The sequence below is a fragment of the Mastomys coucha genome, unplaced genomic scaffold, assembly GCF_008632895.1.
Source record: "Mastomys coucha isolate ucsf_1 unplaced genomic scaffold, UCSF_Mcou_1 pScaffold15, whole genome shotgun sequence".
In the NCBI taxonomy this organism is placed as follows: domain Eukaryota; kingdom Metazoa; phylum Chordata; class Mammalia; order Rodentia; family Muridae; genus Mastomys; species Mastomys coucha.
The window spans coordinates 116,791,278-116,806,701 of NW_022196897.1; the positions used below are offsets into that span (position 1 = coordinate 116,791,278).

General features: G+C 46.5%; 1 protein-coding gene across 2 annotated transcripts in view; it reads left to right on the forward strand.

The window, feature by feature from the left end:
• The window catches only part of Mavs (mitochondrial antiviral signaling protein), a 17,415-nt gene extending 11,037 nt beyond the window's left edge, over positions 1–6,378 (forward strand). For both annotated transcript variants that reach the window (XM_031371950.1, XM_031371949.1), the window contains exons 5-7: positions 1,259–1,412; positions 3,309–3,775; positions 4,522–6,378. In XM_031371950.1, coding sequence (XP_031227810.1) covers positions 1,259–1,412; positions 3,309–3,775; positions 4,522–4,956 — 1,056 coding nt within the window. In that variant the 3' untranslated portion in view covers positions 4,957–6,378. The remainder of the gene's footprint in view (positions 1–1,258; positions 1,413–3,308; positions 3,776–4,521) is intronic.
• The last annotated feature ends 9,046 nt before the right edge of the window (positions 6,379–15,424 follow it).

Consider the following 15,424-nt stretch of genomic DNA (forward strand, 5'->3'; position numbering starts at 1 on the left):
GAGGGTACTATTTATGTCTTTCTTAAGGTCCTGTATCATCATCATGATAAGTGATTTTATATCTGAACATTGCGTTTCCGGTGTAATGGTATGTCCAGGACTTGCTATGGTGGGAGAATTGGGTTCTGATGATGGCAAGTGACCTTGGTTTGTGTTGTTTATTTTCTTACGCTTGCCCCCCCACTCCTCCCACCCCCGGCATCTGGTTAACTCTAGTGCTACCTGCCCTTGCTAAATCTGACTGGAGCCTGTCCTTCCTGTGATCCTGGTTGTGTCAGAACTCCTCAGAATCAAGCTGACTCTGTGATCCTGTGATTCTGGGATCCTGGGTTCCTGGGATCCTGGGCTTGTTAAATCACCTGGGAGTGTGGCTTTCTCTGTGAGTTGTGGGACTGGCTGCAGAGCTTGTGCCCAAGGTCTGCTCAGAACACTAACCCAGACAGACCGGAAGGAACAGCAGTCAACGGGCTGGCGGAGTTCCTGTGTGCCTGGTCCCGCTGGACCCAGTTACTCCCAGTGTTGGGACAGATGTTGGTTCCTGCTCACCTCTGATCCTGGGTGTGTCAGAGTGCCTGGGAGTGGAAATTCCTCTGGGTATTGTGGGACTGGCTGTGGAGCTTGTGCCCAAGGTCTGCTCTGGACCCCAGCCCAGTCAGACCGGAAGGAACCCGAGTCACTGGGCTGGTGGAGTTCCTGTGTGCCTGGTCCCGCTGGTCCCAGTTACTCCCAGTGTTGGGACAGATGTTGGTTCCTGCTTATCTCTGATCGTTTTTAAAATTTTTAAAGCACTTGAAGTCATCCTGGGAGGCTGGGGATGTAGGTTTCAGTTGGTGCAGGGTTTATCTGGCATACATACATCCCTGAGTTCAATATCCAGCACCATATAAACTGGGCATGATGACACATACCTATAAGCCTGACACTCAGGAGGTAGAGGCAGGTGAATCCAAAGTTCATAGACATCCTTAGTAAGTTCAAGGCTAGGGTGAAATATGTAAGATCCTTATCTAAAAACAAAACAAGAAACAACAACAAAACCAAATAGGAACTAGGACTGAAGACTTATAGTAGGCAAGTATAATATCGATGAGCTACACCCCCATATGTGAAGGTTACCTGTAGCCAGAAGCAAAGGTTTCCAAGGATCCTGGGCTCTAGAGGAAGAGCTGAGGCCTGTAGGAGATACCCCATAAATATCTGCTGCCCTTTGTCAGCTCCTGGGAGAAGCAACTGCTTTATCTCATTTCCTCTATTTCAGAATTCAGAGCAACTCCCACAGGCCAACTTTGGGGCTGTTCCGAGGATGTCTGGTGGCTCTTTGATACCCTCTCCTAACCAGCAGGCTCTCAGCCTTCAACCCACCAGAGAGCATCACGAGCAAGAGCCAGAACTGGGTGGCACCTACGCAGCAAGTATGCATAGCATGTGGAATCACAAGGTCTCTGGGACCCCTCCTATGAAGGTTAGGGTTACAGATACCACATGGCCCTCCTTAGACAGGAGGCAGGGGAGAAGTAAAAGGCATTCACATCAAAGGGTGTGCGTTGTGTGCATGCCTGTGTGTGGGGTAGCGGCAGCAGCAGCTTGAAATGCACATGACTCAACTGGGTAGGTCTTCTGATCTTGCTGATTTTCTCCCGGGTGTTCACTGACATATACATATGTTCTGCTACTATCCATTGCCTGGTACCTCTTCATTCTCTCTTCCTCTAGGACAAAAACCCAACTCATGGCGTCTGGGAAAGGCTCTGGGTAAAAGAGAGGCAGAGCTCTGAGCATAGGCTCAAAACTGGCCTATTATTACTCTTGCTCTGTTCTGTGGTCAAAACAGATTATAAGGCCAGCCCAGATTCTGGTAAAGTCACATTGGAGAGTGTGATTTTTGCCCTGTGTGTGTGTATTTTTGTACAATGCTACATATGAGAGAGAGCCAGGGCTATTTCTGTACTCAGGTAAAAGGTAGTGATTGTATAGGACCTGAAGACAAGAAAGATAGCATACGAGTAGCTGATGAGGGAGCTCTTAAACACTGCTCTTCATAAGGAACTCTTCACAAGTTCCTAGCTGTGGTGGTTTGAATGAGAATGGCTCCCATAGGCTTCTACATCTGAATACTTGGTCCCCAATTGGTGGAACTGTTTAGAAAGAACTAGGGGGTGGGGGTAGTCTTGTCAAAGCGGTGGGCTTGGAGGTTTCAAAAGCCCATGAGATCCCCAGTTAGCATCCCCCCTCTTCTGCCTCGAGCTTGTGGATCAGATATATGCTCTCAGCTCCTGCTCCAATGCCTGCCTGCTACCATGCTCCCACCATGATGGTCATGGACTCTAACCCTCTGGAACTGTGAGCCCCAAATTAAGTGGTTTCTTATCTAAATTGTCTTGGTTATGGTATTGTCAGAGCAATAGAAAAGTAACCAAGACACCAGAAAAATCACTAAAGTGGTTCAACCCCAGAAGAATCAGTCAGGGGTCAGAACCTGGTGTCTCGGTTAGGACTAATTCTATCCACCCCGACTTCTAGGCTAGAGTGGCTCACCTCTACTTTCTAAATTGTGTTCTGTTTGTTCTGTTTGTTACTGGTGCCAGGTCAGCCCTTAGTACCCTAGGATTGCCTTGTGAACAGTTCGAGGCTACAGGGACTCATCCTAATGTTCCCACCTCCTTCCACAAGTGGCACTTTACTGTAGCATGTTTTCGAGCACAGGTTCCAGGAGATTTTCTGTCAGGTTTAGGGTGAGACATCACTTCTGACCTTTGACCGCTGTGGCAAGTGTATCCTCAGAGTTCTGTGAAGAGTCTCAGCTTTATACACTGTTACCTGCTGCTTCCTGATTCCCCAGATCAAGCTCCCTTTCTGGGACTATTAGGCCCCTCTCCTGGGGGCATATGCCTGCAGGTCAGGTGACTGGTGTCAGTGCTTCTGTTGAGCCATCCTGCTATTTCTTGCCCTAATTCAGGACTGCTCCTGCTAGAAGGTAGTGGGGGGCAGTAGTAAGAGTAATGTCTCAGGATATTCATGCTTGTGCCCCAGGACAAGGTAGAAGAGGCAAGTGTCCAGAGTGGAAGGAAAAAAAATCATTATAACAAGTTTCAAGCTTCTGGGTGTGGATGAAGCCCATTTTACTTTGGTGATAGGACAGACTAGGGTTATAAGGTAAGGGCTGAAGGGCAAGAGTCTTCTCCATGAAAGGTGATTGGGAGACAGGATGTGGAAAGGAACATGTGACCAAGGACATGAAGACCCTGCTCCAGCCCGTAAGTTACAACCACCCTTTGGGTTTGTTTCTGCTTTTGTCTCTCCACCTGTAGATGTTGACTCCGTTCCCATAGCAACCTATGGACCCGTGTCTCCAACTGTTTCCTTCCAGCCCCTTCCACGTACCGCCCTGAGGAAAAACCTCTTGTCTGGGGTCACAGTATCAGCTCTATCTGCTGATACCTCCTTGTCCTCCTCTTCCACTGGATCAGCTTTTGCAAAGGGAGCTGGTGACCAGGCCAAGGCTGCCACCTGTCTCAGCACTACACTCAACAATTCTGCAACTACCAGCTCAGTGCCTTCTAACAGATTGGTACCAGTAAATACCATGTCTTCCATGTTACCCATCAGTTCCAAGTCCACTGCTGCAATGACCTCTACTGTGCTCACTGATGCAGTGCCATTAAAATTACCCAGCAACTCAGTGTATGCTGGCACAATGCCATCCAAAGTGCCTGCTAGTGTGGCCAAAGCACCTGCCAGCACAATACCACCTACGAGGAACAGCAAGCAAGCCAAGGTGAGTCCTCGGTCCTAATAGTGCCTCGGGCTACTTTGCCAAGACAGCTGATCCTTTGGCCTCAGGCTTTTACTTTCTCTGCTGGCCCTCATCTGTTTCTTCAAGGTGTTGGGACAATGAGAAGCAGCCCCGCCCAGCCCTTGCACCTTGTTTTCCAAGAAGAATGATAACCATGAGTACTTCTAAGTATGGACCTTTAGTACGGTGGGGCATGGGGCTACCCCCACTGATACATATTAACTCATTTGGAGCTCAAAGCCCCCAGTGAAGTTCAGCAGTACCATTTTGTAGATGGAGTAGTGAGGAGTGAACATGGTGGCTCATGTGTCCTAGTGCCCTGTTCATTTGACAATGCTCTTGAGCATCCTGCTTGGAGCAGCTCCTTTAATCTAGTGACCCCTATAGCCACTTTCCCCAAGACCATACAGCTGTCTACCTAAGGGAACCAAGTTTGTAAACCTTGGGATCTTCTGCCTGCCCTGTGGCTCTCAGGCCCAGGGAGTACACGATGGGTCACACCCCAGCAAGGGCTCCCTCGAAGTGAGCTCACAGCAGTTGGGTGAGTAGGACAGGGCTGCCCTGGAAGGGGTACTACAGCATCGTGGTCACCTTTTACTCAGCTAGGTCTTATCACTAATGTGTTGAGTCCCCGAGAAAGTAGTCTTGGCTATTGTGGGATACTAGCTCAAGCCCTCGATACACTCTGGTTTATCTCCCTGAGACCTGGACTCTTCTTATGTTTCCAGGAGACCCTGGAAGCTCCAGCAGCCATAGTCACCACTGGAGGCAACCGGATCCGGATTGTACCAGATAGCCGTTCCAGGAGCTTGCTCTCTGGCCCAGAGTTGAGCAAGCCGGGTGTGCTGGTGTCCCAGGAGAACAATGAGCCATTCTCAGCCTCCTCTGTGGACCTTGCCATCAGCCCCAGCAGCTCCTTGGTCTCAGAACCCAACAATGGTCCAGAGGAGAATGAGTATTCATCCTTTAGAATCCAGGTGGATGAAGGCCCCAGTCCTGGTCTATTAGGAAGCCCTGAGCCACTAGCCACCCAGCAGCCCCAAGAAGAGGAAGAGCTTTGTGATAGTTCAGTGTCCTGGGCTAAGTGGTTTGGGGCCACCAGTGCACTCTTGGCTGCATTCCTGGCAGTGATGCTGTACCGTAGTAGGCGCCTGGCCCAATGAAGCCTTATTTGTATGCTGCTCACTTGCTCAGTTCTGCCAAGCATGTTCTCTAGGCTTGGGCTGGTAGAGGCTGAGTCAGAGAAGCTTAAATATGGCGAGGCCCACTGAGCTATCCAGGTGGATAGCTGCACCAAGATGCCATCACTGTTGGGTGGGGGAGAGACATTGTTTCTATCCTGGTTCATGTCATCTTCTGGTCTTCAGCTTTTGGGGGCACTGTATTACCTCCATTGCTTCTGACCTGTCCACATGGCAGTGTAAGATCTCATGCTATGTGCTCCTAAGGAGACACCCCACTAGCCTCATCCCTGTTGGCCCAAGCCTAAAGATGAAGAGGTATCACACTGTTGACCGTGCCCCTCATCTCACCCAGGTCTCTTGAAACACAGCATAGGCATGTTGACGAGTGCTCCCATAGCATCTTATGCCTTCCACCAGCAGCCTGGCCTAAGGCCTTGGCAGTAGAACCTGGGAGCAGCAGAGTGGCTGGTCTCTAGGGAGCTTTAAGTGCTCTGCCCCTTTGGTCCCTCTCCACAGCCAGGCAACCATAAGGGTGGGTCTGGAGGTTCTCTGTGGGCTCCAAGAAAGCCAGAAGCAGTTACCAGGCCTGAGGAAGCCTCTGGGAGCCTTTCTCCAGCCTCCTTATCCTCTCTTCACTTCTCCCTTCCTGGTCTCCATTCTCTTTGGCTTCCTATACTGGATGATGAGATACTAGCCTGGCAGTGCTTTAATCCCAGTGCTTGGGAGGTAGAGGCAGGCAGATTTCTGAGTTGGAGGCCAGCCTGGTCTACAGAGTGAGTTCCAGGACAGCCAGGGCTACACAGAGAAACTCTGTCTCAAGAAGAAGAAGAAGAAGGAGGAGGAGGAAGAGGAGGAGGAGGAAGAAGAGGAGGAGGAGAGAGAGAGAAAGAGAGAGAGAGAGAGAGAGAGAGAGAGACCTAGTGGGCAGAGCTCAGACTGGGCAAGAATCAGTTCCACTCTTTCTCTGGCCTTGAGCATATGTTTAGCTTCTCTAGTCTTGCTCCCAATGTGGATAGTGAGTAGCTTTTCCTTTTACTGGCCTCCCCTGAGATTGAAGGATGTAGATATTTTCCTAGTGCCTGTCCCAGAGGGTGTGAGTACATGTTCCTGCCCTCCTGCCCAGGCTGCTTGACCTAAGGTGAGAGTATGAGAGGCAGAGTGCTTAGTGATAATAGCAGTCTTTGAGAGAGCAGTCTTTGCCTCCATCATGCTTCTGTCTCCTCCCTGGTCAGGTGTAGACCTCACCTCTGTGCCTCACTTTTCTTACCTGTGAGATGGGGTGAATATGTGTGTATGTGTGTGTGTGTGTGTTCTCACCTGTGAGGTGGGGAATATGCATACATTTATGCTAATATATTCTAGTTTTATCAAGCTAATTAAAAGAGAGTTTATCTATGTAAATCTTGTGAGTTCCAAATTTCTTAAAGGATGGATATATATTATTACTACCCAACCCTAGACTGTTTCTCTGTGTAGCCCTGGCTGTCCTAGAATTCACTCTGTTGATCAGGCTGGCCACAAACTCAGATTCACTTGTCTCTTTTAAGTGCTAGGATTAAAGGTATGGGCCACCGCCATCTGACACATTATCACTTTTCAATGAAAAGGTGCTGGGGCTTTTGGATATTCAAACCTTCCTTTCTCCGTGGACAGAAAAACTAGTTACTCCTGTACCAGAGATACATTAGGGTTAAATACTAGTTACTCCTATACCAGAGATACAATTAGGTTTAGGTGGGGTGCTATCTCTTATGCCTTTAACCCCAGCACTCAGGAGGCAGAGGCAGGCAGATCTCTGAGTGAGTTCAAGACCAGCTTGGTCTACACAGCAAGTTCCAGGCTAGCCAGTCTCCAGAAAATGAAATACAATGATGTATTGAGGCTGTTCTCATGGGTTCTCTTAAGGTGCCCTTTGCTGGACAAGGCATAATTATGGAGCCAACTCCATCTCTGGGCTCTATTGTGAACACAAACCTTAAAGAAATTGGGGATGGAGGTTGTAATTACAGTCTTCCCTACATGCCCTAATGATCCCATATTGTCTACACAACTTCAGAGGCCTTCTCTATACTTTGCAAATTTTGATGACCAGGCCAGCATTTAATGACACCTTTATTTCAGCTGGCCTCTTAGATGCCACCTTCAGAAAGAGGAAGACTTTGGCAGTGTTAGGTCCCATGAGTCCAATGTTTGTGTGTTGCTTTCAGCTGCAGTAGGATTCATAGCTGAGTAGAAGGGAGAGTTGGGGCAGGTCTAGACAAGGTAAAACAGAACCCAGGGAGCAGCAGCAGCATCTGTACCCACAGAAGGCATCTGGGGACACATGGACTTGAGAAAACAGAATTTCCTCTAGGATGATCACCATTGGCTGGGGGAATCAGGGCTTCCTAAGCATCCATGAGCAGACCCACAGGCAAAGAGCCCTGCTCACCTTCTTTCTCTGGTGAAGAATTCCCAGAAGCCCAAGAACTCTGACTGCTCTAGCCCCAGCAAGTCCCAGAGGGCCCTGCTGTGATTGACTTCAGTACAGTGCCACTCCCTCACTTCCTTACCCATGCTAGATGCCCTCCTTTATGAGACTCTGTCAGAGATGAGAGACACCCATTATGGGTGTGTTCCATTACATTAGGGACCAGTGTCTTATGGCACTGGTAACCTTTTCTAGCAGGCAGACAAGATTCAAATACCATGACTCATATCTCCTAGGAGTAGAATCCCTCAGATCCTACAGTCCATATTGTCCATAGATGCACTATTATACAGGTGAGTGCCGACTCTCCCCGTACCCCTGCAAAAGGAAAGTCTGTTGGCCAGGACAAAATGTAAAGGGAAATTTTTTGCACCAAAACATTCCTAACCAATATGTCAAGATCTCTTATCTGCTCTAATAGTAAAGTAACACTCTATAATTAGTATAGTCTCAGGGGATGACATAACCATGTGATTACAACCATTGTATATGTGCCCAAAGTCAGAACCCTTAGGCTGGGTGTGATGGGGTAGGGGATATCAACCTTTAATCCCACTCCTTAAGAACTCCATTAATTTGGTGAGCATTGAATATCCACCTCAAGGGTGGATTCAGCTAGCTGAGAATCACATATGTGATATCTGGCAATAAGGTTTCATATTATTGGGGGTTTTTGTTTGTTTTTGTTATTTTAAGTCAGGATCTCTCTACATAACCCTGGTATTCTGAAACTCACTATGTAGACTAAGGTGACTTTAAACTCAGAGATCTGCCTATTTCTGCCTCTGGAGTGCTGGGATTGAAGGCATGGTAACTAAGCTAGGCATGGTGGTGCACCATGCTCGGAATCCTGGTTCTCGGAAGGCTGAAGCATGAGAGTTGCTGCAGGTTTAGGACCAAGGGCCCATCTCAAAGTAGTACATTTATTTACAAAACCGTGATAGTTAATCTTCATTGTCAGTTTGACTGGATTTAGAATCACCATGGTAACTGTGCTTCTGGGTGTGACCCGGAAGATGTTTCCAGAAGGGCTGCGGCCAAGATTTACTTCCCTGCCATGGTGGACCGTCCTCTCTCTCAGACTGTGAGCCACAGTAAATCCACCCTTCTTAAATTGCTTTTGTGTAAGACATTTTTATCATATTGATGAGAAAAGTAATATAATAGCTAAATATGGGGGAAGCTTACAAGAACTAAGATCAAATGTTGATTAAAAACATAAAACTAGCTGGGCAGTGGTAGCACACGCCTTTAATCCCAGCGTTTGGGAGGCAGAGGCAGGCAGATTTCTGAGTTGGAGGCCAGCCTGGTCTACAGAGTGAGTACCAGGACAGCCAGGACAACACAGAGAAACCCTGTCTCAAAAAACCAAAAAAAAAAAACCCAAACAAAAAACCCCATAAAACTGGCACTCATAGATTTGAAGAGAAAATAAGTTGGTATTATGGCTTGCAAGTGTGTTTTCTCTCTTCAAATTCATAGATTGAAACCCAATATCAAGGTCATGGTAGTAGGATGTGGACCTTTTGGGGATGACATTCTATCATGGTGGTGCCATACTTTTTTTGTTGTTGTTGTTTTTGTTTTTTGGTTTTTTTTTTTTTTTTTTTTTTTTTTTTTTTTTTTGTTTTGTTTTTGGTTTTTTCGAGTCAGGGTTTCGCTGTGTAGCTCTGGCTGTCCTGGAACTCACTCTGTAGACCAGGCTGGCCTCGAACTCAGAAATCTGCCTGCCTCTGCCTCCTAAGTGCTGGGATTAAAGGCATGTGCTACCACTGACCAGCCAATTCTTTAATTCCTTTTTCTTTTCCTTCCTTCTTTTTTTTTTCTTCTTGAAACAGGATCTCTCTCTATAGCCCTGGATGTCCTGAACTGACTATGTAGACTAGGATGGCCTTGAACTCAGAGATCTGCCTGCCTCTACCTCCTAAGTGCCAGGGCCAAAAGGTATGCATCACCACATTCAGTTGGTATACTTCTTAATAAACTTACTTGCTATAAGAAAAGGTTTATATACTAGTTGTGGTGGTACATGTCTTGCACTGAGGGCACAGAGGCAGGTGAGTTCAAAGCTAGCCTGGTCTACAGAGGGAACTCCAGGACAGCCAGACTACATTGAGAAATCCTGTTTTGAATCCCATCCCCTCATGCTCCTCAAAAGGAAAAGGTTTGTATAAGACCTGCCCCCCGCCAAAAAAAAAGACCTGCCTGCTTCAGCTTTTATCCTATCTTTGTAATCTTCTGGCACCTCCCCATCAGGACCCTGTCCCTGAAAAACTACCGGCTGGTCCAGGTCACACAGGGACCAAAAATTCAACTACAAACCTCTTTCTCTGTTAAGGGAGTCTGGCCAGCTCAGGGGTGGAGCATGGTTCTGCAGACCTTTCTGGTCTCTCCCATGTCCTCTGCCTTGCTAGATTACTTTCCTAAAGCTAGCCACCAAGGTCTATTCCCTTATTTGACCACTTCCTCCTCCTGAGGCTGACTGTTAAGGTCCAGCTATCAAAATAGTGAAATCCAGCCCTCGAAAGTCCCCTTTGGCACACATAATTAACTGTAACCTTTTCAACCTTGAGCAGACCTTGACCATTTGTCAGGACAGGTCTTACCAAACTGGTTAAAGGCATCTGTCTTGGCTGTAGTTGTAAGTTCCCATGGGAACCTAGCTGTTTTGGCTGCTGCGCTGACCTTATTCTTTAACATACTCTGGCTGAAGCAGGGGGTGGGTTTTGTGGTTTTCTTTTCTTTATAAACACAGTGCTTATTATTAAACTTTGAGCCTTGATCAACACCTTGTCTTGGTTTCGTTCTTTTCTCAGCCCCTACCCTTTTCATTTCCAGCCCTCCGTTGAGGTGAACCTTGTTCGTCCTCTAGCCACTGGACGGCTACAATTAACATGACCAAATTAAAAATAAAGCACTTCATCCTAACATGGGGCTTTCCCTCTTACCTTTATAAATTACCATTTTCCTATGGACCACATCTGTCTCCTCTCTAGCCAGAGGCAGTTTATGTCCTCTGGGACAGTACCCCTCCTCCCCTCCCTTGCCCCCATCTCCTTCATCTTCTATCTCCTGTCTCTGTCTCTTATCCCCTGCCCTCTGCCCTCTACCCTCTGTCTCCTTTGTGCTGAGAACTTGGTCTTGGGTCCTGAGACAACACTTTTCCTTTTATTATGTATGATAGGCTTTGGGTACCCTCCACCTCTGGCTCCTCCCCTTGATCACTTCCTTCCTCCTTATTATTCCCACGTTTATGTTTTCACCCTGTCTTTTAAACATTTTACTTATGGAACTTCTCCCTGCACCCAAACAATTCCTCTAAGCTCTCCCATTGGCTCTCACGCCACCGCAGCTCCCTTTGCTCCAGTTGTTACACTCCACTGATAACATCCTCAGTGCTGTGGAGGGGAGGGCTCTGGCCACAAGGGACCTTCATCCCTTTCATCCCCGGCCAGATAAGTTCTTACATTAGTCCTCTGTTTCCTCCTGTTTCCTTCCTTCACTGTTCTGTAGCTCCCTGATGCTTCTGCTAGCTCATTTTGGTGCAGCAAGCAGTCTTGGCCATGGGACTAGTTACCATCATCACCCTAAATCAACTTTAGACTCATTTCCTTTCATGGCCTCCTCATTTCCTTTCATGGCCTCGCTGTCTCTCTGGCTTCTACTCCTCCCCTTCTCTCCAGCTTCCTGCTCAAGCTCTCAGTCCTACTCTGACCAAGTAAGTCATCTGCTTACATCACTATAATACTTTTCAAAACCTCCTCTTCAGCAACCTTAGGCTAACTCCGTCTAACAACAGCTCTTCTCAGCAGGAAACAGCTAAGAAAGAAATCTATACTACCACCCCTGCAGGGTTTGGAATGGTGAAGTGTTTCCCCTTTAAAACAGCATTGGTGAGATTACAGATAATCTTCCTCAGTCTTGGATTTTGCTGGGTTATTTGCTGAAACAGCTAAGTGCTATAGTCATTTCCCCACCCTTATAGAGAATCAAAGCCATCTTTTCCCCATGACAGACTGCTCAGCCTCCCTCAGTAGAGCCTGCCCCCTGGCTGTGCATTTCAATAACCACACATCAGACTATCTGTTGAAGGTCAGACTCCATTATTATTATTATTATTATTATTATTATTATTATTATTATTATTATTATTATTCTCCCACCTCATCTCTTTAAGCTGCCTCTGAAAGTTATCCCTCTCCAATCTTCTAATCCCTTTCTTTTGATGGAAGCACCTGCAGCAATGTTCCTGCCCTGCCCTACACAGTATTGGATTAGAGGCATGAGCCTCAACACAGACAAACCTGAGGTTGTTTTTAATTATAGTAAATAACAGCCTCCACCCCCAACGAACAGCCCAGACCACAGTAAACAGAAAATCCAAGCAGACTGCTAACGGTCTATGGCAGTCTCCTCTGAGCCCAGCCCACAGTAAACAGAAAATCCAAGCAGACTGCTGACGGTCTATGGCAGTCTCCTCTGAGCTAAAGTATTGCCTTCAGGAAGGACGGGAAGTTTCATGAAACCTGGGAAGTAAATAATCTTTGCTGAAATTTGCAAGGTTTCCTAGGGCCCTGTCCCGAGTTTATGGACTCAATAAACTGCGGCCGTCTGAGCAGCCACGAGGAGATTCTTGGATCTGCCGAGTTTCTGCCAAGCGTGTCCTCCAGGGATGTAGCTCTTGCAAGTCATCAGTCATTAGTGTCGAGGTAGGCTTTTAAATGATGCTGCTTCATTTTAGTCATCTCTGATCTGTAATTCTATCCATATTCCTGTAAGTAATTTTAATATAAACTCATTGGTTCGCCCAGTTGGACTTTGTCCTGTCATGATTTTCCTGTCTGGGGTGAGTAGATATGTATGTGTCTCCCCGGAAGTTTCACACAATGCTGCAATGTTTATCTAGCTCTGTGTTTGATCCCCAGTGTGAAAAGTTTTGTTTTGTTTTGTTTTGTTTTCTCAATCACAAGTAGTTAGTAGCGGGCCAGAGGTGGCGCACACCTTTAATCCCAGCACTTGGGAGGAAAAGACAGGCAGATGTCTGAGTTTGAGGCCAGCCTGGTTTACAGAGTGAGTTCCAGGACAGCCAGAGCTACACAGAGAAAACCTATCTTGAAAAAACAAAACAAAATAAAACAAAAAAAGGAATTTGTATTAAAAAAAAGTGAGGCAGAAAAACAGATAGATTTGATCTCAACAGGCTGAATCAGCTTTATTTTAACAGTATAGGGCCCCAGTTAACCCCCACTCCCCTGGGGTGAAAATTGAACGCATGAGAGAAGCTGGGACACATACACACACATACACACACACACACACATATACACACACATACACATACACACACATATACACACATACACACACACACACACACACACATAGAAGTTACAGCTATGTTTGTGGGGTGACTGGGAGCAGAGTGGTTTGTTTACCTGGCATGTTCTTTTTGCAGGTGGAGCAGAACAGTTAGTCCCTGGCTAAGCAATTCTTAATGGCTCGGAGCTACAGTCTAGTCCGACTTAATTCCTTATAACCTGAGATTAGCACCCAAAAGCCCAATAAGGGCCTGCATTTCCTGAACCTCCCTCTTTCCCTTTGTGCCCATTAACCAACTAAGTCAGGTTGTGAAGTTGAGCTTCTATCAATGGGAGAGTATTTAATTGGACTTATAGTTTCAAAGTGTTGGAGTCCATGAGGATGGATTGAAGGTATGGCAGTGTGAAAGCTGAGAACTTACACCTTAAACACTGCATGAAGGAAGCAGAGCACACACGGGGAATGGCAGGAGTCTTCTGAAACCTCAAAGTCGACCCTCAGTGGCACACCTCCTCCAACAAGGCCATATCTCCTAATCCTCCCCAAACATCAGCTAGAGACCAAATATTCACACATGTGAGCCTATTGGGCCTTTTCTCATTCAAACCACACATTCTACAACTCAAACACCACCAGTTGCCTGATCTTTTTCTTTCATGACTTACTGTTACAATGATGCATTTAGAATTGTTAGTCCATGGCACTCGTGTGCAGCATTTCTGCCATTATTGCTCCTAAAATGTGTTTGCATATACTTGTTAAGTCCATAAGACCAACATAAACATATATAACTTTAAAAGTCTCAGATTCTTTGAAGATTCAAACACATAAACATTTCAGTCCCTTTAAAACAGCCAATTTCTTCCAAAATCTAAAGTCTTTTAGAGTTCAAAGTCTCTTAGTCAAGGGCTCCAATAAAATAAATTAAAATAAGCCAGGTGATGGTGGTACACGCCTTTAATCCCAGCACTTGGGAGGCAGAGGCAGGCGGATTTCTGAGTTCGAGGCCAGCCTGGTCTACAGAGTGAGTTCCAGGACAGCCAGGGCTATACGGAGAAACCCTGTCTCGAAAAACCAAAAATAAATAAATAAAATAAATAAATAAAAAGAACCTAAATACATTCTTACTTCAAGAGGGGAAAATCAGGGTACAGTCACAAATCCAAAGTCAAATTCTAGCTATCCAACGTCTGGGATTCACTATCTACTGGGTTCCTCCAAAGGGCTTGGATCATTTCTTTAGCTCAGGCCTTTGTAGTACACGCAGCTTATCTTCTAGGCTCTGCTGGCTCCACTCCACTGCTGCTGCTGCTCTTGGTGGCCATCCTGTGTTACTGCCATCTCTAAAATGCTGGAGTCTTCTGTAGCAATTGAGCTGTACTTTCTCCAATAGCCTCTCCTGGACTCTCTTCAAGGTGCCAAGCCTTGACTTCACTGCATGACCCATTTAGTTCTGGGTCTTCAGCTGCCTCTGAGGCTGCACCTTCACCAATGGCCTTTCCTGGCCTCTCACAGTGCCAAGCCTCAGCAGCTCTTCTTTCATGCCTTGGAAACAATACCACCTGAGCAACTCTTACACATTACCAAGTCCAGGTACCTGCCAACACCAGGTACAATCTTGGCCACCTATGGAACAAGCTTCTCTCTGCTCTTAGGAAACACTTCCCAAAAGTGATGCTGGACTCTTCTTAATCACTGCTAATTTCTTAGCTCTGGCTAACCAGCATAAACGATCCCAGTAATACAAAGGTTTCACTTCAGGGGTGCTGGTCTCTTGTTAATCGTGGCTGACTCTTTAGCCCCAGATGACGAGAATGATAGATACTTAATTCAAAATAGCAAACAGCTCTGATAGTCCTTAAACTTCACAAGCCGGGCCTCCATCCTCTGCATTGCTCTTGACATTCTTATCTTCTAAGCTCCTGAAGAACATCCTATTGAGCCCTTAACACTCAGTCACTAGCCCAAAGTTCCAAAGTCCTTCCGGTCTTCCAAAACCATAGTCAGGTCTGTACAGTAATACCCCACTACACTGGTACCTACTTATCTTAATTAGGGTTTCTATTGCTGCAGTTAAACATGGTGACCAAGATGCAAGTTGGGGAGGAAAGGGTTTATTCAGCTTATACTTCCATGCTGCTGTTCATCCACCATGGGCTGGGCCCTCTCCTATCGATCACTAATTGAGAAGATGCCTTACAGCTGGATCTCATGCAGGCATTTCTCAACTGAGGCTCCTTCCTCTTTGGTGACTATAGCTTGTGTCAAGTTGTCACAGAACTAGCCAGGGCAGACATTGTCCTCCGCATGGCTGTTTTGGAGGATGCTGCTGTGGGTCTAACGAACAGTAATGAAGAGAATATCATCTACTCTCCAGTGATGCTCTCATTTAGGTGCAAGAAAAACTGTGGAAACTCAAGAGTTTTTACTCTCTTAGAAGAGAGATGAGGGGCTGGAGAGACCACTCAGCGGTTAAGAGCACTGACTCCTCTTCTGAAGGTCATTAGTTCAAATCCCAGTAACCACATGGTGGCTTACAACCATCCATAATGAGATCTGGTGTGTTTGAAGACAGCTACAGTGTACTTTTACATAAAATAATATTTTTTTAAAAAAAGACTGAGAGAGAGAGAGAGAGAGAGAGAGAGAGAGAGAGAG